Source organism: Canis lupus, chromosome 10 (genome assembly GCF_003254725.2).
Source record: "Canis lupus dingo isolate Sandy chromosome 10, ASM325472v2, whole genome shotgun sequence".
Taxonomy (NCBI): domain Eukaryota; kingdom Metazoa; phylum Chordata; class Mammalia; order Carnivora; family Canidae; genus Canis; species Canis lupus.
Window position 1 is genome coordinate 31,300,690 of NC_064252.1, and position 22,957 is coordinate 31,323,646.

Below are 22,957 nucleotides of genomic sequence, written 5' to 3' on the forward strand. Positions count from 1 at the left end.
CAGCAAGCCACTGCAGAGCAGGGGAGTGAGTAAGAGTACAGCATTGGTTGGGATTCCTCTAATCTAGTCCTTTTTCCTTTTTCTCATTGTCCAAGTCTTCTGTTTTCTTTTCATCTATTCTGTTTCATTATTTTATTTATCTACCCCTCATTCTTTTTCTTCTTTTTCCTTCCATCCTCATGTTCTTCTTAGATTTTTCTTTTTACCCCCCTTTGTTCCTCCTTTTCATCTATTCATTTGTTAATTCATTATTAATCCATCAAGCATGTTCTCTGCACAGTGCTAGCCCGGGGCACTTATAACACCTTTCCTGCACTCAGGAACTCAGCTGCTGCAGTAAGGGGGAGGAGGGGAAATAAACAGGCAAAGCCTGCAGTGAAGGACCTAGACCCTAGAGTCAGACAGACCTGGTTGGAATTTGCCACTTATGTGTTATGTTGGGCAAGTTACTGAACCTTTCTGAGCCTCACATGCTACAGCTTTCAATCAGAGTACTAGACCCTTCTTCCTAGGATTGCTGGGAGTGCAGGAGGGAGTGCAGGTAATGTGCTTAGCAGAGTATGAGGCATGGAGCAAGAATTCAGGCAATGTTATTATTAATATATTCTGGCAAATATTATTAGGCATCAAGATAAAGGAAGGGAGAGAGAGGAAACCACTTTTCTGTGTCTGGTTCTTGCCCCTGAAAGTAAGCATCAAAGATATGCAACAGAGTTCCTCAGTCCTCATTTTATAGATAAGCAAAGAAGCCTATGAGTAGAGAGGTGACCTGCCTTGGGGATGCCTAGGGATACAGTAGAGTCCGCCATCTGGGTCAAATCTTCATACCACACAGAATCCTGGTGGCAGCTGTGCAAGTTACTCTACCTTTTGGGCCTCAGTTTCCTCTGTATGTAAAGTGGATGATAACAAAGGATTACTATTAGGACTAATTGGTTTAATATATGACCAGGGCTTAAAAAAGGACCTAGCACCTAGGAAATAGTATAAAAATATTAGCTGCTATTACTATTGTTATTAGTATTACTGTCATCATTTTCACTATAGTCAGGGTCACACAGAAGGCCAGTGGTAGTGGTCACCACTCACCTCCTTTAGTGGACATATGTATGCTAGCCTTGCCCACACCAGCCCCTTTGTGCGAGCAGTGAGGCTGCCAGCTTTCCTAGCCTGCAAGAGGGAGTTATGTCCCCATAATTGCAGCTGAGCCCGCATAATTGAGCTGTTCCCAGAACCTTCTGAACCAGTGCCTGGATTCAGGCTCTCTGAGGTGAAGGGCACTGCAGAGTCTGTCACAATGCTGCCCAGTAGGTGTCAGGTTACAGGGAGTACCCCACTGAGGTTTAGCACCAGGAGAGTTAGGGGAGAGTAGGCCAGCAAGCCAGGGCTGTGCAGTCGTTGAAGGGCTGCATCTGGAGACAGACTAGACTGATGTAGAGGCAAGATTGAATTTTGCCACTAACCTGGTACATGGTGGTCTGCAGTTCACTTCACCCCCTTCAACCTTAGTTTCTCATCTGTAAAGTGGGTTAATGGTACTATTTGCTTCACAGGGTTCTGTGAGGATTAGTGAGATGATGCTTGTAATGAGCTCAGTGCTAGGAAGCAAGTGGGTCACATGGTGGCTATTACTTTCAGCTATTTAATAGAAGAGTGCTCCCTGTCTGGAGAGGGTGAAGTGAATGACTGGGAACTAAGCATTGATATACAGAGAATCTTATATTTTAATTGTGGTAATTTGGAGTCAGGAAAAAAACACGAGCTAAAGACTTAGGAGACCTATGTTCTGGGCCTGGGCTGGCCTCTACTTCATTGAGTGATCCTAGATAACTCTCTTCCTTGTGTGTGTAGTCTCCCCATCAGGTAACAAGGTCATGGGAGCGGGGCTGCCACACTGCGCAGTTCTGTGTCTTTCACAGGGGCCCCTCTCCAGGTCCAGACCCTCCAGGTAACTGTCTCTGCCAGAGCACAGCCCATGCCCCCCGGAATCCCAGAGTTCTTTACCAGATGCTTCCTCAGTGTGCAGTGTGTCAGTCCTGCATCCAAGTGCTGTGCACGGTGCCAGGATGAGAATGAAGTGGGCAGGGTCATGGGGGAGTCTGGCAGGAAGTGAACCCACTCTCAATATAAGGAAAATGCTGCAGGATAAGGGAAGAAGATACACAGTGGGCCCCCCTTATCCGCGGTTTCACTTCCCGCAGGTTCAGCTACCTGTGGTCAACCTCTGTCTGGAAGCAGATGGTCTCCTGTGGTAGCGTCAGAAGGTCATAGCAGCCTCTATGCTGTGTCACCATACCTACATCATCCGCTTCACTTCTTCTCATCACGTAGGCATTTTATCATCTCACATCGTCATAAGAAGGGTGAGTACAGGACAACAAGCTATTTTGAGGAAGAGACCGTGTTCATATAGCTATTATTACAGTGTATGGTAATAATTGTTCTATTTTATTATTAGCTATTGTTGTCAATCCCTTACAGTACCTAATACATAAATTAAACTTTATCATAGGAAGAAAACATAGCATAGAGAGTATTTGATACCATTGGTGGTTTCAGGCACCCACAGGGTGTGTAGGAACATACCTTCTGTGAATAAAAGGGGCCTACTGTAGTTGGTGAAGGGCACTAGGGTCAGTATTAAATGGAATGGTCAGGAAAGGACGCTGAGGAAGTGACATCCTGAATGACAAGGAGGCGGCAAGGGGAAGACAGAAGAAAATTCTGGGCAGAGGGAAGAGCAAGTGCCGAGACCTGAGGGTATTGGGGCAGGGATGCTAGAGAGTGAAGTCAGCTTGTTTGAGAAATAGAAGGGCCAGTTTGGATATAGAAAATGAGCTAAGGGAAGGGAGTCCAGATGATGTGTCTTTTCCTCCCCCCGAGGCCGTGAAAGAAGCTTGAGTGCTATCCAGACCACAGTGGGGACCGCTGAGGGGTGGGAGTCACGGCAGGGAAGCAGGTGCCAGGGCAGGAAGGGCAGAGGGGAGCTTCCTTGTTGGTCCAGGTGAGGATGACGATGGCTTGGACCCTAGTGGTAGCTGTGGAGTTGGAAGAAGTAGATGCACTCAGAGGCTGTATTGGGGAGGAGAGTTGATGGCCTGTGGAGGGTGGCTGGAGAGGGGAGAATTATGGGATCTTCCCACATTTCTGTCTTAAACAACCAAGTGTGGTATTTACTGAGATGGGAAGATGAAGAGAGGGCAGTTTGGGGTGGGGAGATGGCAGAAAATGGAGTTCTGTTTGGGATCTGATAAATTTAAGATGTTTCATAGCATGCTTTTGCTGCTCTCCAGAGTAAACTTGCTAAATTACTCATTAGGATGGCACCTGCCTGCCAGAAGCACCGCCAGGCTGGCCATCTGCCCTGCCAAGCTTAGACAGGAGGCTGCGGACACCTGAAGGTGATAGGATTGGATGTACAGTAATCAGCCTGGTCTCCACGGGCTGTGCTCTTCCCCTGTCTCTCTTTTTCTACTTCTGTCTCTCTCTGTCTCCCTGTCTCTCTCTTGCTCTCTTTCTGTCCCTCTCTATGCCCTTCTCTGTCTCTGTGTCTCCCTGTCTCTGTGTGTGTGTGTCTTTCTGTGTGTCTCTCTGTCTCTCTTTTACCTGTTAATAGCTTCGTTCAGATGTTCCAGATAAAGTTGGCGTTTCCTTTCATTTCAGTCCTTCTTCCTTTCTCCAAGTGAGCCTCTCACTCTCAGAGTGAGCCTCTCCTGTATCTCTAGGAAGAAGGTTATTTATTTGGCTCTGTGTGTTTTCTGATCTGGCACAAGGAAACACCGTGTCTGGTTCCTGGATTGTAGTAATGCTGGCATCCTTCTTGACTCTGGGCTCCCAGCTGTGCCTACTACTATCTCTAACTCAGTGATTCTGTAGCCAGACATGGTCCCTCCCCTCAAACCACAGGGACAAGTGTGCACAGGGCTTTGCAGGGACACAAAGCAGCTCTCTTAGTCTTAGTTGGTTGGTGAGAGTAGTCATGGAAGCCTCCCTAAGGGAGAAGGGAATGAGCTGCATCAGAAGTAACCAGCTGAAGAACATAGAGTGAAGGGAAGGTCATGCCAGGCAGAGGGAACAGAGATGTAAAATCATTGCATGGGGGCCAGGGCGTAGGTGACCAGAACTCTGAGCAGCTCTATACACTAAGCTATGTTTATGGAATCCTAGAAGCCAGATTGCAGATTCAAGGAGGCCCAAGGTACCGTGACATGAGAGAAAATCAATAGGCCCCATGCCCTGGGTTTGAATCCTATTACCATCAAGGGGCAGTGCTGCCTAGTGATTAGGATCATGCTCACAGGAGCCTGGTTGCCTGGGTTTGAATAGAAACTCTGCCTCTTAGCAGTGTAACTTTGGGTCTCATTGTCCACTTTTGTAAAGTGTAGGTGATAATAGCACACCTGCCTCATAAGACTAGAGGAAGCATGAGTTAATATGTGTCTGGTGCTTAGAACAATGCCTGACAGAACTGTGATGATTATTTACAAATTGAGTGACCACATAAATTACTTATCATTTTTGGTCCTCAGTTTCTTCCTCTGTAAAGTGAGGGTAATGGCACTTCCTGAGCAGGATTCATATATATTTATATCCTGGAAACAATAGCACTGTGTTTGGCACTTCATAGCTGCTCAGTAAATGATAGCAGTAAGTTTTACGTTACAAGCCCTATAGAAGGGAGTTCTGCATGGACTAAGAAATAGTATCAACTTCCAAGTCCCTTTCAAATTCAAAATTAGGAGCAGCCAGGTGGCTCAGCGATTTAGTGCCGCCTTCCTCCCAGGGCGTGATCCTGGAGAGCCAGGACTGAGTCCCACATCAGGCTCCCTGCATAGAGCCCGCTTCTCCCTCAGCCTGTGTCTCTGCCTCTCTCGGTCTCTGTCTCATGAATAAATAAATAAAATCTTTAAAAAAAATTCAAAATTAGTTCCTGAAAAAGCAGCTCTGATTTAATGGAGAAACGGAAGATAAAGAATTAGGAAGAAAGAAAAGAAGGAAAGGAAGGAAGAAGAGAGGGACGCCTGGGTGGCTCAGTGGTTAAGCACCTGCCTTTGGCTCAGGGCATGATCCTGGAGTCCCAAGATCGAGTCCCACATCAGACTCCCTGCATGGAGCCTGCTTCTCCTGCCTGCCTATGTCTGTGCCTCTCTCTCTGTGTGTCTCTCATGGATAAATAAATAAAAATCTAAGGAAAAAAAAAAAAGGAAGGGAGAAGAGATGGAGGGGGGAAGGGGGAAGGAAAGAAAGCCTCCTTGGAAACACTCTTTGTAAATGGGACAAAGACAAAAAAGACGGAGTTGATGCCACCCAACTTATATTTTCTGAGCAATCCCATATGCAAGATGAAGTACTGGCAGCTCTGCTGAGGGTATCATCAAGGGTCCCCCACTGTATTCTGCTGTTCCCAGCCATACTATGCACCCCACTGGCATACCCAAAACCTCAAAACCTCCTGACTTCATACAGAGATAATCCAAATGTGTTTCCTGGCCTGTTGCTGCAGAGGGAGGTGTGGGCAAGAGGCCCTTCAGGCAGGTGCTGCTCCAAGGGCACAGGCATTGGAGAACAGAGACCCACAGTGATTGTGCAGAGACTTGGATATTCCCTTGAATACTATTTTCCCCATTGTATACAATAGCCAGGTTTTCTCAACAAGATCAGGACAATAGGGGCTTTCTGAGTTTTCACTGGCAGGGATTGAGGGAGCAGAACATTCTCCCTGCAGAGAATGCAGAGCCTGGAAGTGGCTAGCCCTTGAGTTTCCAACCAGGTAGATGGGCATGGCAGCCATAGCACTAGGAGTTACAGATGCTCTCCCAGGAGTTAGGAAGTAGATCCTCCTGGGGGAATGCTTGGGGACCAATCCTTGAAAGAGGGCTCTGGGACCCCAGTCATAGATTCAAGGCAGAGATTGGATACCACAGTCTTGTTGGATCACTGGGGGCTGTTGAAGTAGAAACCCCAAATGACCACAGAAAAGAAAACCTAAGCAAGGTCAGCCCTTGGGCCACTCAGATATCTAATGTTAGGGGTAATAGGCAGTGGTATTTTGACCTCAGGATTATACAGGAGCCTGGGGTGCACATGGACAAGCTCTCTGTGTGACTGCAGGAAAGGTGATCTGGGGACCCGAGAAGTCCCAGCCTTTGTAGTTGGTTTTAGAAAAGTGAGTTAAACCTAACCCCTTTCAAACAGGGCCACAGGGAGCATTGATTAGAATTTTCTCAGGAAATAGAGAAAGAATCAATCAATTAATTCTATTATCTACTGAGGTTGTACAAGGTGCTATGGATACAGAGCTGGAGTACAGACCCTGCCTTCAGTGATCCCGAAATCTAAGCCAGTCATTGCTGTATTAGGAGCCAATACATGACACACAATCACAAACTTGATGGTATAGATTGATAAGCATTTGTTTTATTCATGCTTCTTCAAGTTGACTGGGAGCTGACGCATCTTGGTGGGGCTCATCTGGATGACTCTAAGGTACTGCTTGGGTCTAAGTCTTCTTCAGGTGTCTCTGTTCCTCATCAGATCCACGGGACATGTTCTCATGGCACTGGCAGAGGTACAAGAGGGCAAGTGGAAACATGTGATGTCTCTTAGGTCTGTGGCTCAGAACTGGTGTACTATCACATCAGCCAAAATTAGTCACATGGCTGAGCCCAAAGTCAGTGGGCAAAGGAGTCACTCAGCTTCAAGTGGAAACAACTGCAAAATCACTTGACAAACTGTAGATTCTGGGAGAAGTATAGAATTGTAACGAATAATTCAAACTATCAAATTGCCCACCCCAACGTAGGTGTGTTCATCTATGTACACATCATGAATATTTTACACATATACTGTAACCACAAAATGTACACACAAAAAAGAATTTAGATTGAAAATTTGGAAATAAAAGTTCAAACAATTTTTTACGTACACTGCAGTGCATCATTTTGAAAAGCCTTAGGGGATGCACTTCCCATTTTGGATGTTCTGATCCAGAGAAGTATTTCTCAAAATGTGGTATATACAACAACTGCAGCAAATCATTTGACGAGCTTGTTAAATGCTTATTCTGGGCTACTTTTCCAACCTACAAAATCAGAGCCTCTGAGGGTGAAGCCTAGAATTTGTATTGCTAGGAGCTCCAGGTGATATGGGTATATCACTGAGACTTGTGAACCAACAAAGCAATCAGCCTCTGGTGGAAAGAAATTGAAAAGTGGTTTCCAAGAACATTGGAATACCCCCCTTACCCATTCTGGAGTGTGCTAGGGGTGGTCAGGAAGGCCGTCCTGATTGAGTGGTGCAGGAGGTGAGTACTGAAGGAAGGGGGGATTTAACCATGATGTGTGGAGAAGGCTGAGCCGGGCAGAGGTCTCTGCATGTGGAAGAGCTGTCCTTGAGAAAGGACCTGCCATGTTCAGGGAGCCCTATGGTTAGAACATGTGGAGCAGAGGATAAGGAAGGCATCCTGAAGAGTGAGTTAACAGATAAATAAGGCTGAGCCAGAGAAATAAAAGGACAATGGATTGGGGGCAGAAGTGGTCTGATCCAAGCTGGAGGTGAGAGGGCTGGAGTTTCCATGCCTGAATGTGAATAAGATAAGGATCTTGGAGGCCATGGGCAACCACAGAAGAATTTTCTGCGGGAAGTGACATGATTATATGTAGGCAAGGGATTGGAAGTGGAAGCAGGTATGCAAGCTGTCACACTTGTACCCCAGAGAGATGAGGGTGCCCTGGCACTGCAGGGAGGACAGAGATGAGATTGGATGCCAGAGTTGTTTAGAGAGAATCTGTTGAGCACTAGAGAAGCACCAAAGGAGAACTGGGGAGGTATCTTTGAGTGTTGAGCTTGACGGCGTGAATATGAAGTGGTGATGGAAGCAGAGCTGTTCACCCTGAGAAGCGGGGTTTGCCCAAAAGGGTCTACATTCTAGATGATCACCAAAGTGGGTACCTCTCTGGCCCCAGTTTAGAGTGAAAATCCCTGGAAATAATATTATGAAACACACCCCCAAACTACATATTGTTTATTTTGTAATAAGGTAACATTGCTAAAAATCACCTTTATTTATTTTAAGGGCCTATGACGGGCAGCAATCACAGAGGCAGCCCAAGATGGCCATTTAGTTCCAGACCTCAGGTGATCAGGAGCCTCTGTTTAGATTTTTAGCATGACCTTCAGATAAAGGTCTAGATCAATCAGAGGCAAGCCAGTGTGATTGTCAGGTAACATTAAGCTTGTGTCTCAATCCTGCCTTGTGCTATCTGGAAAGCTTTATAAATTCTGCCTGTAAATAAATCCTGTGGTTATTTTGTGGGTAACAGTTATATATAGTTGCTTTATAATTGTAGGTTAAAAACTTGAAGCTATTTGATGTAAATGCTCATGTACATGAGTATTTTTTTGTGACCCTGTTTTGACATTTCTCCATTTGAATATAGTTTGAATTGAGGTGGGTGATCTCAAATAAATGGAAGACTCTCACTTCTCTCGATCCCTGGGAGACTCTCTTCCATATAATTTCCTGACATCTGGAGGTGCTCTCCAACAAGGGGAGGGAATTATTGATACAGAAGCCTCTCTCACCCACAAATCCTAGCTTTAAAGCCTGAATCCTTGGCTGGGGACCCACAGTGTCCCACCTGTGGGAACAAGAGTGTTGCCACTCACAGGAGGTAAAGGCCTGTGTGAGTGGATTTGAACTCATCAAAGACAGTGGATACTTTCATGTAGATGTGGCTCAAACAGAGCTCTGCAGATGAAAGACCCCACAGGTCTGTCTGTAGGTGGAGATGGAGCTGCTCCCTTGGCAAAGATGCAGGTTTGACCTTTTTTCAGGAAGTTAAGTATCTCTTAGCTTTGCAACTTGAGTGGTACAGCCTCTGGATTCTCCGGCTCACCCTAGGCTCCCACACCGCCAGTGCTCATCAGTATATTGATGAAGCTGAGCCCATGTTGTCTCCATGAATTTTTAAACTTTCTGCTCCTGCAGAAAGGGTTTTAGCAGCTGTTAATTACGCAAATGCTAGTTCCTAATGGGGAAGGAGGAAGAAAAATCTGTCAGCATTCACTGAACAGAAGCTGGAGAGAGAATTTATCATCTTGGTGTGTTTACATGAGGGAAGAGCTCACCAAAAATTAAATCAGATATTCCTTTGCATTATTCCAGCTTAGGCTTATGTGTCAGATGTTCTGATAGTTACTTTCCTTGTATATAATTGTATTTTTAGTCCTCACAAAAGGTGAGTGTGGTTTAATTTCATTCATGTTATTTTATTTTTTTTTTTTTTTTTTTTTTTTTTTTTTTTTTCTCATTCATGTTATTTTAAACAAATTCACTCAACAAATATTTATTGATCCCCTACTACATTTTTCTAAATGCTTGGGATATAGCAGTGAACAAATCAGACAATAATCTCTGTTCTTAGGGCACTTTCTATCAGAGGGAGCAGAGAATCAACAATAAGCAAAATAAGTATATAGCTTTTTTTTTTTAAGATTTATTTATTTGAGAGAGAGAGCAAGCACGCAGAGGTGGAGAGGGACAGAGGGAGAGAGAATCTCAAGCAGACTCCCCGCTAGGTAAGGAGCCTGCACTGGGCTCAGTCTCACAACCACGAGATCATGACCTGAGCCCCAATCAAGAGCAGGACACTTAACTGACTGAGCTGGTGCCCCCCAAAGTATATAGTTTTATGGAAGGCAATGCATGCTGTGGAAAAAAGAACAAGTGGAATGGGGAAGGAGAGAACCAAAGTACCAGACGGTTTAACATTGGGTGGTTAGGAGGAGGCCTCACTGAGAAGGTGACATTTGAGCAAAGATCTGAATGACATGAGGGGGTAAGCCATGCAGGTTTCTGTAGCAAGAGTGTTCCAGGTGAAGGAACAGCCAGGGCAAAGGCAGCTGGTGAGCAGGAAGTTCAATTGTTGGAATTCATCTTCCTTTATTTTCTAAGTTATATGCCAGGCCTCAAATGTTCTTTAGCTAATGTCCCATTGTAAGAGATCCAGGTAATAGCCCCTGAAATATTATGCAATTGACATTTGCAGAGCACTTTAAAGATTAAAAAGCAATTCCATGTGGGTCGATGGAAATATTCTGTACCCTGGTTGTGGTGGTGGTTACATAAATGAGTTAAAATTCATAGAACTCTACACCCAAAAAGTCTATTTTACTCTATGTTAGCTTATAAAATAAATATTTTGAAAAGCAACTTAATACACTTTATTTTGTCTGCTCAGAGACCTGTGAAGTAGGAAGGATAAGGATTAGTATCCCTGCTTTGCAGATCAAGAACCTGTGGCCTGGATATTACTTAGTTGCAAGAGGCAGAGTTGGGTCTCAAAGTCAGATCCTTTCCAAAGCCAGTTCTTATGTAAATACTGCAGTCTCTGCCACTTTGTCTCCCACACTAGTGCTGACCATACTGTTTAGACCTTCAGGCAATGGGACATGCACAATGTTAAAAAACAATCAGAATAATAACAGCAGCTAACACAGATTGCTCATCATATGCCAGCATTATTCTAGATGTATGTAAAAGTCACTTAATGCTCACAAGCATCCTGTAAGGTAGATACTATTAGACTATCCCCACCTTACAGGTGAGAAAACTGAGGCACAGAGAGGTTAAGAAGTTTACCTGAGGCCATGTAGGTACTAGATTGCAGAACTGAGATTAGAACACAGGTCCTGTGGCTCCAGGGTCTGTGAGCATAACCTTCAGGCTTGCTCCCTCTGTCCTGCAATGTCCAGCCCCAGAATGGTGAGGCAACGATAGTCTTTAGCCTGATCTTGGTAGAGGTCTTGCACTTAAGAACACCCCCTTTTTTTATCAGAAAGGCATTATATTCTTTTTAGTTTAAGGTTCACGACAAATTAAGGGGAAAGTAGAGATTTCCCATGTATCACCTAACTCACACACAAGTGTAGACTTTCCCACTATCAACTTCCCCACCTGAGGGTACATTTGTTACAATTGTTGAATGTACACTGACACATCATAATCACCCAAAGTCTGTAGTTCACTTTGTGGTTCACTCTTGGTGTTGTATATTCTATAGGTTTGGACAAATGTATAGTAATGTGTATCCATCAGTATGGTGTATGCTACAGAATATTTCTGCTCTCCTAAAACTCTAGGTACTCTGCCTATTCAGTACCCACCCTTGCCCCAGCAACTCCAGGCAACCACTGATCATTTTACTGTCTTTGTAATTTTGCCTGTTCTAGAATGTGATATAATTGGGATTACAATTATACCATATGTAGCATTTCAGACTTGCTTCTTTCACTTAGTAATGCACATGTAAGGATCTCTGTGTCTTCGCATGGCTTGACAGCTCATTTCTTTTTTCCTACTGAATAATATTCCATTTTCTGGATTACCACATTTTATTTATTCATTCACTACTGAAGGACATCTTGGTTGCTTTTAAGTTTTGGCAACTATGAGTAAACCTGCTAATATAAACATCACTGGTGGGTTTTTGCATGGTCGCAAGTTTTCAGCTCCATTGGGTAAATACCAAGGAGCATAACTGCTGGATAATAAGAGTATGTTTAGTTTTTACAAGAAACCACCAAACTGTCTTCCAAAGTGGCTTTACCATTTTGCATTCCCATTAGCCACATCTTACCCACATTTAGTGTTGTCATTGTTCCATTCTAATAGGTAGTATCTTGTTTTAATTTGTATTTTCCTGATGACATTCAAGGTGGAACATCTTTTCATAGATCTTATCTTCTGCCTTTTACTGTCTTTGGCCCATTTTTAAATTTATCAGCATGTGAACCAAGACTATGGTAGGAGTGATGGAGAGGAGTAGATGATATTAAAGATGTTGGGAGAGACAGCAGTGACAGGGCCTGGTGACCGAGTGGCTGAAATGGTGAGGGTCAAGGAGTGACTATGAGAGTCCAGTTTCTGGCCTGAGTGGACAAATAGTGGTACTTCTGGGAAGAAGTGAGGGATGGGGGCCCAAGTGCAGAAACTCATTTGAGGTTGAGCAAGGAAGTGAATCTGCAGTGTCTGTGAGCCATCTGAGCACAGGTGTTCACTCTCCTATCCAGGCTTATCAGTTGCTCATCTTTTCCCAAAGTAGCCAGTGTTACTTGTGAGGCAGCTCTTATTCTAATGGAGTCTTTTTCACTTTTAAAAAAGATTTTATGTATGTATGTATGTATGTACGAGCATTGAGGGGTGGGGGCAGAGGGAGATGGAGAGAATCTCAAGCAGACTGCCTGCTGAGTGGGGGGGGGGGGGCTGATGCAGGGCTCAGTCTCACAACCTAGATAGAGATCATGACTCAAGCAGAAATCAAGAGTCCAGTCTTTCCTACTTCCATGCAAAACTTGTGTCCCTATGATTTACATTTTTCTTCTTTGTTGTGGCTCAACCGACAGTTCTGAGAAGTACCTTATTTTTACTCTTCCCAGTAAAGTCTTCCTTCCTGCCACAGCCCCCAAGAAGGAAGCTTGCGAAAGTTATTTTCTGCAAGTGTTTTTTTTTTTTTTTTTCATTTTTCCTTTCTGGTGTGGCCACTCCTGCCCTCTAGTGGCCACTTGTGGGGCAGCATGGGGCTGTGTACTCCCCCTGGCTTACACCATTCTGTCCCAGAGAGATTTCCTACCCTTCTTTTCCTCCTAGAATCCTTCTCATCCCCACCTTGTCTCACTATCAGATTACATTTGACACTGAAGAGATATTCAGTGTCCAATGGCACAAGAAATGAGTGACCCACAGAATAGGAAAACACATTGCAAACCGCATAATCCAACTCGCTTCTTTCACACCCAAGGACCCCAATAATGGCAACAGCCTCCTAACTGGTCTGGCTGCTTCTATTCACACCCTCTACAGTCTGTTTTCCACTCCGTAGCTAGGTTGACTAGTCCATGTCTCTCTCTTGCTTACTTTTGCACTTGAATTAAAATAGAAATTATCATAAGTATGGCCCTTCATGATGTTGTCCCACTACTTCTCTAAACATTTTCTTAGAAAAATCTCCTTCTTGTTTCCTGATTGGGCTGCCCTTCCTTCTATTCTTCAAATGTACCTAGCTCTTTCCTACTTTTGGTCCTTTGCATATGTACTTCTCTTTCACCTTATCTTTCACAACTTAGCTGAAAGGTCATCTCCTCAGAGAAGCCTCCCCTGGCCCAACACCACTTAATCTTTATAAAAGCACTCTATATTCCTTACTAGCACTTGCTGCAATCGAGGAATATTTGTTCACTTTTTTTTTTAAGATTTTATATATTTATTCATGAGAGACAGAGAGAGAGAGAGAGAGAGAGAGGCAGAGACATCGGCAGAGGGAGAAGCAGGCACCATGCAGGAATCCTGATGTGGGACTTGATCCCAGCATCGGGGATCACGCCCTGAGCCAAAGGCAGACACGCTCAACCGCTGGCCACCCAGGTACAGGATGAGCCTTTGACTAACACTGGAGTTGGTCAAAGGATAATGAGGTGATTTGTCTGCAGGTGTGGAATTCCCAACAGTGTAAGATTGACCAGAGTTCCCAAAGAAGGGGTTGTTAAATAATCTCTAAGTCCAGTCAATTCTAGTATTTTATTAACTTTTCTATCCAGTAGATTAAAAATGGAAGAGGTCCAGATTGAATAATGACTCAGTAGCTCATGTTGGACTAATCCTTGCATAGTTGATAATTATAAACTTTGGGTACAGTATTTGGGATCCCTGGGTGGCGCAGCGGTTTGGTGCCTGCCTTTGGCCCAAGGCGCGATCCTGGAGACCCGGGATCGAATCCCACGTCGGGCTCCCTGTGCATGGAGCCTGCTTCTCCCTCTGCCTGTGTCTCTGCCTCTCTCTCTCTCTGTGTGACTATCATAAAAAACAAAAACAAAAAACAAAACAAACAAACAAAAAACTTTGGGTACAGTATTTAAAAGACACCATCTGAGGTTCCTGGAGAGAAACAAAAGTAGGTAGAATCTGGAGAAGATATGACCCTTGAAAGAAGAGAATCACACCCGCTAAGTGAGATCTACATTTATGTGCCTCTTTTCTTAAAGCATTCCCCAGTCCACATGGCACGGAGCAGCTAAACCAAAGCAGAAAGCTGCAGTTGTATTGGTTTGACAGGTTAGCAGAGTATAGGCTAAGGAAGTAGCTGGAAAATGAGGAAAGCTAAAAAGATGCCCAGCTCCATCAATAAGTCTGACTGATGCCTCCTTTAAAACTGTATTGCAGTTCAACTCATTTCTGTTTTTCATACTTTCCCACATTTGCTAATCTTGGGAGCACTCTCCAATAAACTTCTCGCTTGCAAATCACCATAGCAGAGTTGGCTTCCTGGCTGAGGAAACTGACTTGCAGCAATCCAATTGATATTTATGGAACATTACACTGAACAACTGTAGGACTACCCATTCTATTCAAATGCAAATGGAACATTCATTAAGATAGAGCCTACTGAGCCTACATGAGTTTCAATGAATGTCAGAGATGTCAAAAGTTTAGAACCTTATAGATTATGTTCCTTGCTCACAAGTGAATCATATTAAAAATAATAAATTATCTGAAAGAGTGGTGGAATTTGAAAATGAAACATGTTTAAATAATACATGAGTCAAAAAAGAATCACAAACAAATTAAGAATAATTTGAATTCAACAGTAATGAAAGTTATGAAATGCCAAGTTTCTGAGATGTAGCTAAAGCAATGTGTAGAGGGAAATGCATTGCTTTAAATGCTTATATTAAAAAAGATAAAAGGTTTAAAATTAATGGTTTATATTTCTATTTTAAGAATCTAGGAAAAAAATCAAACTCTTAAATCCAAAGGAAGGAGAAGAAAGGAAGTAATAAAGAGCAGAAATGAAATACAAAACAAACAATGGAGAATATTGGAAAAGCTGCAAATTGATTCTTTAAAAGATTAACAAAATTTGTAAATTCCTAGCAACACAAATTAATCCAAAAGAGAGAAACAACAAATTTCTCCTATCAAGAATATCAGGGAAAATATCCTACAGGGAAAAGGATCCTCCAGAAAATGAAAACATAATAAAAAAATTTATGAATAAGCTTATGCCAGTAGATTTCAACAACTAAGAATGGACAAATTGCTTGAAATCACATATTGCAAATACTGAAATAAGAAACAGAGAATATGAATAGATTTATAAAACAGATTGAGTTCATTATTAAAAACTTTTCCATGAAGAGAACAGCCCCAGATGGCCTCACTGTTGAATTCTTCCAATAATTTAAGAAAAAAGATAATACCAATATTACATAAACTTGTTCAGAAAATAGAAAAGGCAGGAACACTTCCCAGCATATTTTGTGAGCTCAACATTACCCTGGTACCAAAATCTAGCAAAGATATTACCAGAAAAAGAAATTATAGACCAGTACTTTTCATGAACACGGATGCAAAAATCCTCAACAAAATATTATCAGATTGAATCCAGCAATATATAAAGCTGGTAATTAACTATAACCAAGTGGATTTATCTCAGGAATGCAAGTTTGGTTAAACATTGGAAAATCGATCAGTTGATTCACCACATTAAGCAAATAAGTGATTTTAAAAACTATAGTCTTCTCAGTTGAAAATCGCTTCGCAAATTCAACATCTGTTTCATGATAAAAACTCTCAGGCAACTAAGACTATTAAGGAACTATCTTTGATAAAGTGCATTTACAAAAATCTACAGCTAACATCTTAGTAATGTGAATTAGTGAACATTTTCCCCCTAAGATTAGGAAAAGGTAGGTGCCTACTTTCATCATTTCCATTCAGTAGTGGGATACTAGACACTGTAATGAAAGAGGTGAGGAAAGGAAAGGCTTTAAGGTTGGAAAAGGAGATGTAGAGACGCCTGGGTGGCTCAACAGTTGAGTGTCTGCCTTTGGCTCAGGGCGTGATCCTGGAGTCCTGGGATCAAGTCCCACATCGGGCTCCCTGCTTGGAGCCTGCTTCTCCGTCTGCCTATGTCTGTGCCTCTCTCTCTCTGTCTCTCATGAATAAATAAATAAAATATTTAAAAAAAAAAAGGAAAAGAAGAAGTAAAGATGTCTCTATTTGTAGATGACATGATTGCTTAAGTAGAAAATTTTAGGAAATGTATAAACAACCACTAGAAACAATAATTGAATTTATCACATCAACATATTGACAACAATTGGCAAATATATGATACTAGCAGAAAACAAATGGAAATTGAAGCTTAAGGAACAGAGTCTTAAAATGCCACCCCCCCAAAAAAACCCAGAAGAAATATTAGGAATCAGTTTAACAAAATACGTGCAACACTTCTATATTGAAAATTACAAAACATTTCGGAGAGAAACTAAAGAAGATTTAGTAAGTAGAGTGCTCTATCATGTTCATAAAATAAAACATCCAGTAGCGTTGAGATCTTATTTCTACCCAAACTGAGCCGTGGATTCTGTATAATCCCAAACCATATCCCAACAGACTTACATACAAGTTGATTTTAAAATGCATATGAATATAGGACCTAGAATACTCTAAACAATCTTGAGAAAGAAAATCTAAGTTGGAGGACTCATTTTGTCTGATTTTAGGCCTTTAAAGCCGCAAAGCCATAGTAATCAAGGCTGTGTAAGGACAAACAGATCAATGGAGTATAATAGAGTGCAGAAATAGACCCATACATACACAATTCATTAGTGCCAAGAAAGCCACCAAAGCAATTCATTGGAGAAAAAATAGTTTCATAAATGGTGCTAGAAAACTGGATAAATGAACCCTACCTCACACCACTCGAAAAATCAAGTTTGGCTGGATTATAGACCTAAACAAAAAAGCTAAAACTATTAAGTTTCTGTAAGAGATTAGAAGACAGTATCATCATGATCTTGGGGTTGGCAAAGATTTTAAAAGCAGATACAGAAAGGTTTAATGATAAGAAAATCTGGACTTCATAGAATTTTAAATTTGTTTAAAACATCTGCAGATAAATGTAACAGATTTCATATATGTACATATAAATATGTATCCCTGACATGTATATGTATATATATTTGTATGTACATATAAAATACTCCTAATCAAATAATCCAAATCAATAATAAAAATATAAACAACCCACATTTTAAAAATGGACCAAAGACTTAAACCGACACTTCACAAAAGAAGATATGTTAATGTTAAGATATGTTAATGTTAATGTTAAACCCATGGAAATTGCTCAACCTTTTTCAGTATCAGAAAAAAGAAATTAAAATACAATTAGATACTATTTTATACCCAAAGGAATGGCTAAGATTAAAGATTGACAGCAACCAAATGTGTTAAGGATGTAAAGCACTGGAACCCTCAAATGAAATATACAAAAGAACACAACCACTATGGGAAAATTTTGGTGGTTTCTTACAAAGGTAAACATATTTCTACCCTATAATCCAATAAATTCATTTCTAGATATTTTCCTGAAGAAAAGTCTCCTTTCACTCTCTCTCACTTTCTCCCTTCTCCCACAAAAATGCTTAAATAACAAATCCCCGTAACAATCATATTCATAATACCCTCAAACTGGAAACATTTCAAATATCCATCAAAAGGAGAGAGTGTAAAAAGTTGGGTTTATTCATCCAGTGAAATGCTACTTGGCGACTGAAAAACAGAATGACTATTGGTATGTGTAGCCTAGATGAGTCTCAAAACCACTCTGTTGAGGGCAGAAAGCCCTTCACAAAAGATTAGTGCATATAATTACCTTTATATGAAGTTTAAGAAGAGGTAAAATTAATATATGGTGACAGACATCAGAAGAGGGTTTGTCTATGAGAACGTGTGGACTGAGCAGAAAGGGGCACAAGAGAACTTCCTGAGGCAACATAAGTATAATAAATCTTATACCAGTTACTTGTTCAATACCAGAACTCAAAGAGTTGTACACTTGAGAACTGTGTATCTCAGCAGAAGTAAATTTCACTTCAATAAAACTATAATCTCAAAAAACTAGAAGGGATCTAATTGTATCGTTTAAATAATCATTTTTCTCAGTGGGATATCTGGATCTCAAGTGAATAATCTGTTTTTTCTGAACTTATTTTTTTCCGTCCAGAAAAGTAATATATATTAGTCTGCCCGGGTTGCCATCACAAAATATCACAGACTGTGTGGCTTAAAGAACAAAAATTTATTCTTACACAGTTCTGGAGGCTGGATGTCTGCGATCAGGGTCCCACTATGTTTGGTTTCTGGTGAGGGCCTCTTACTGGCCTGCAGACAGCTTCTTTCTCCCTGTGTCCTCACCTGGTGGAGGGAGAACAAGCTCGTTAGTGTCTCATTTTATAAAGGCCCCAATCCCATCATGAGGGCCTCACCCTCATTACCTTAACTAACTTTTGTTACCTTCCAAAGGCACTATCTCCAGTTACCAGCACACTGGGGATTAGGGCTTCAACATGTTTTGGGGGATGCAGTTCAGTCCACACAGTATACTAGAAAATCTGGAAAATATAGGTAAGTGGAAAGAAAGTAAAAGAAAAAAAGCCATGTCATTGCATTACCAAAATATAATTAGTTATTATTCCAATGTATTTGGTTTTCAGTTATTTTATCCCTTATGTGGTAGTTGTTCTGTCCCAATAAACTTGGAGCGCGAGTTTTTTAATTACAAATGAAAAGTTTTCTGTGGTACTAAAATCTCTTTATATGTACCCCTGTCTAATAGCCACAAAAGTTTTCTACTGCATGACTGTGCTGTAGTTTATTTATTCATTATTTTGTAACTAAAGGTTGGAATTCTTTCCAGTATTTTGCTAGTATCAGTAATGCTATGAAAAACATATTTTGTGCAGGAGGCTTTTTCTATAACTGAGATTCCTTTCTTGGATAGAATTCCAGAAAATGGAAATTGTAGGTTAAAAGGTTATGCTCTAATTACATGTCGCCAGATTCCTTTCCAAAAGGATGTCTCACTTTATACTGCCCCCAGTAGTGGAGCAGGAAGATGCCATATCTGTTTGCTCTTAAGGGGAGGAGGTCATTTCTACTAATGTGTGTGTTGGGTTGTTTCCACAGGTTAGCAAAGACAGCTGAAGCCAACTTGTGCAGGATTCCCCTGGCTCTTCTGGCTTAAGACCCTACCACCTCCTCTCCTCGGCATCCTGTGTTCTGGGCCTCACCCAGACAAGTCTGAGTAGGAACAAGCCATCTCTTCCATCCATAGCCATGAATTTCCTCCGGCGGCGCCTCTCTGACAGCAGTTTTGTGGCCAACCTGCCTAATGGCTACATGACAGACCTGCAGCGCCCAGACAGCTCCACCAGCTCCCCTGCCTCCCCAGCCATGGAAAGGAGGCACCCCCAGCCCCTGGCAGCCTCCTTCTCCTCTCCAGGATCCAGTCTCTTTAGCTCCTTCTCCAGTGCCATGAAGCAGACCTCACAAGCCCCCGCAGGGCTGATGGAGCCTCCAGGTCCCTCTGCTCCCATTATTCAAAGGCCCAGGATCTTGTTGGTGATCGATGATGCCCACACAGATTGGTAAGCCAAAATCTACAGGTGCTTCCACCTAGGCGCAAGAGAGGAGATGGGGCTTATTTCAATCTTGGAGGGTAGTGGGGGTGGGGAGCTGAGAGGCTTGGTGATATTACAGATAGGCCGGAGGGAAGGAAACTGAAACGATGTTTACCATGTGGCTGCTGTATGCCAGGCACCATGGCACCTTCTTTGTGCTTTACATTTACGGTCCCAATCCTTTACCTGCAAATCCAAAACCCAAAAAGCTCTGACAACTAGAAAATATATTAAAGATTTTATTTATTTATTCATGAGAGACACAGAGAGAGAGGCAGAGACACAGGCGGAGACACAGGCAGAGGGAGAAGCAGACTCCCCTCAGGGAGCCTGATGCAAGACTTGATCCCAGGACCCCAGGATCACACCTTAAGTCGAAGGCAGATGCTCAACCATTGAGCCACCCAGGCATCCCTAGAAAATATTTTATAATCCATTTGGCAGCAAAGCCTGGTCTGAGGGAAAGTGAGACTATAATAGTCTTCATTATACTACTCACTGTGCTTGACCATATGAGCTACTGCAGTCTTGTTTTACATTAGCTATGGGGGTGCTGCCCAGAGCTCATCACAAGTATTACATAATATATGGTATGTGTGCCATATTACCTTCCTAAAAATGGAAAACTTTAAAAATTTGAAATAACTCTGGCAAGTTGCTTACTATCTTTCTGCCTCAGCCATCTTCCATCCATTCAATTAGGTTGCTGTGAGGGTATAAGAAACCAACATAGGCCCATGGTCCTTATCTAACACCCTTAGGACCAGAGTGCCTAATTTTGTATCCCATCTCTTCCATGGACTGGCAGTCTGGCTCCAGAATATATTCTTCTAACACCAAGTATGGGCAGAAATGATGTGCCTTCCAGCCTCTCGTTAGGCATGCTGAGAGATGGTTAGCTCTCCAGAGGCAGAGACTGGGCACGTGTGTCCAAGTCATTGCGGCAGCTATCCCCCGAGTAGTTATTGAGCACAGCAGAGTACAAGTCACAGTCTTAGGTACTCAGGTAAGTGATGAACAGACCCTGCTTGCGTGGATATCTGGCAGTTGGAGAATAAGGTCCTATACCAAATTTTTGGTAGAGATAGGTGATAAATATTATTATCAGTCCTAGTTGGAGACATAGAACTTGCAGTCCAGGAAATAAGTCCAAATGTGAGACATGGAAGCACTCTCTCCAGGGCATTTCTGATAGTAGACCCCTAAATGGTCATGGGGCCAGAGAGTGAGGTTGTATGCTTGTCTCCAAAGGCTGCCACATCACAGGTTCTCAGTAATTATGTCTTAGGTAAAAAAAATTAATGCATTCGGTTCACTGAGCATGCCAGAGGCTCTGCTATTCCTACATGCATGTGTGTACTCACATTCATTCCTTGAGAAGTTAACTCAGGTTGGGAATGATTGAGCTTGTGCTTTGGAGTGGGAGATATTTATAGTATATAATACATGTTCAGGACAGTCAACATGGAAGCATGTTCAGCAGGTGTAGACAGCAGTCTTTACTTTCCTGCTAAGAAATCAGTTCTCCTTAAGCAAGATGGTCATATGCATGGCCTCTTTTCTGATCCAGTCTACATTGTCTTCAGTGTTGCTTGAAGCCTGTCATTGTGAAGCCTCATTTATCTGTGTCTGTGCTTATGTAAAGCACCATCTTTAGGTTCTGAGTGTAGCGGTTGATTTCTGCAGAGATGTTGCTTCCAGGCATTCTTGCCTATATAATCCTGCTGCCTGTCTGCCCAGTAATGAAGATGCCTGCATGGCCTTTGCAGTCCTCTGTTTCTTTTTAACCCAGTGCTTGACCTTGATTTTGAGCATTCTCTGCTGTGTTATCTTTGGCTTAGTCAGGGTTTGCCATGATATGGTGGTAGTGGTTGGGGGGGGTGTTATTTAAAAACCTGTTTGTCAGGAAAGTTACTTTCCTGTGTGGAGGCTGAGCTGATAAATGACAGCACAGTACAATGGTGAGGAACACAGACTTCAGAGCTAAGCTGTCTGGGTTCAGATCCCATCTCTACCCCATTGTATCTAATTGACCTTTGCAAGTTACTGTACCTAAATGTGAATAAAATAGTACCTACCTTGTAGAGTTAATGTATGTAATTGGGTTAAAATCTGGGTTAATATAAAAGTGCTTAGGATGTGTCAAGTAGACAGTAGGTGATACTTAGGTGTGAGTTACTATTGGAGACTATTTGTGACCTTCTTTGCAACATTAATCATCTTGATGACAGCCCCTCATGGGCATGTTTATTTAATCTCTTCATCCCCAATAATGGGCAGAGTGGATTAGGATTTATCCTGTTGTACAGAGTTTTCTATTAATCATTCGGACCTGTTAGCTCCTGAGTGATAAAGTTGGGTCTTATTAATCTGTCCTCCTGATGTCCATGTGGTAAGTAGTATGGTGTAGGGGCACAGTAAATGAGGTTGAAATGCAATGAATGGCCTCACTCAAGTAATATTTATTTATTATTTTAAAAAGTTTTTATTTAAATTCCAGTTAGTTAACATACAGTGTTATATTAGTTTTAGGTGTACAATATAGTGATTTAGTACTTCCATACATCATTCACTGCTCATCACAACAAGTGCACTCCTTAATACCCATCAGCTATTTCACCCATCCAGGTAACATTTAAATTTTGACTTGGATCTTCCATCTCTAATCCACAAGCATGACTAATGGATGAATTACAGGCTGTGCATACTGATGAGTGACATGATTTTGGCCAGAGGAATGTCTCCTGGTGTTTTTCAATCATGCCTTTTATACTTACACTTCAATCAGGTCTCAAAAACAGCAGTCTTTTTCTTGCCCCTCAGTGGGTAAGAACAGGGAGAAGGGAGAAACTAACACTCATTAACTTACCTGGGAGCTGCCTCTGCATCCATTGGACATTTGTGATAGAGACTTCCTGCCTGCAGGCACATCAGCTTTTCCTGCAGGACTCCATCCTAGATTCTTCTCCAACTTCCTATATTCTCTGAATCTCAATACATTCCCAGCTTTCTCCAGATCTATGCAGGCAGCCTGAGAATCCCAGTCTTCCTTTGCAGAGTTCCTGAAGGATGCTGGTCCCTGCCACCAGGAGCCGCCAGCAGGTGGCGAGCCAACCCCACTGTCCCAGGCGGCTTTGGCAGAGCCTGGGCTGCCTTGGTCAGCCCCCGCCCAGCCCCTCCTCCATTGTGCAAACTGTCTCCTGAGAGGAAGAAGTTGCTAAAGGGGAGAAGCCAGCTCACAGGGCCCCCTTTTTACCGCCCTTTGAGATGATAATGAAGGGGGAGATAGCCACTGTCTGGACTGAGAGTGAACCCACCAGGAACAATGCTGCTCCCTTTTTTCCTTCTCAGCCCCAGATCCTCTGTCTTCCCATTCTGGGTCCTAGACCTGCCTGCAGAGTCAAGTTTCCTTGTGGTGAGGGAGTTTGTGGGG

General features: G+C 42.4%; 1 protein-coding gene and 1 long non-coding RNA gene across 8 annotated transcripts in view; one reads left to right on the plus strand and one right to left on the minus strand.

Moving 5' to 3' along the window:
• Nucleotides 1-22,957, plus strand: part of SYN3 (synapsin III) — a 452,538-nt gene that overhangs the window by 16,601 nt on the left and 412,980 nt on the right. For 3 of the 4 annotated variants that reach the window (XM_049115333.1, XM_049115335.1, XM_049115334.1), the window contains exon 2: nt 19,031-19,491. In XM_049115333.1, the coding sequence (XP_048971290.1) occupies nt 19,181-19,491 (311 nt within the window). In that variant the 5' untranslated portion in view covers nt 19,031-19,180. Of the gene's footprint in view, nt 1-2,201; nt 2,364-19,030; nt 19,492-22,957 lie in introns of all 4 variants that reach the window. The other variant, XM_025461487.3, reaches the window with a different exon arrangement.
• The window catches only part of LOC112668956 (uncharacterized), a 64,557-nt gene continuing 47,997 nt past the window's right edge, over nt 6,398-22,957 (minus strand). For 2 of the 4 annotated variants that reach the window (XR_003141971.3, XR_003141969.3), the window contains exons 2-4: nt 18,359-18,456; nt 18,154-18,259; nt 6,398-6,559 (exon numbers count right to left, since the gene is read on the minus strand). This is a non-coding gene — a long non-coding RNA (uncharacterized LOC112668956). Of the gene's footprint in view, nt 6,560-18,153; nt 18,260-18,358; nt 18,457-19,389; nt 19,520-19,639; nt 19,711-22,957 lie in introns of all 4 variants that reach the window. The other 2 variants (XR_003141970.3, XR_003141972.3) reach the window with 2 other exon arrangements.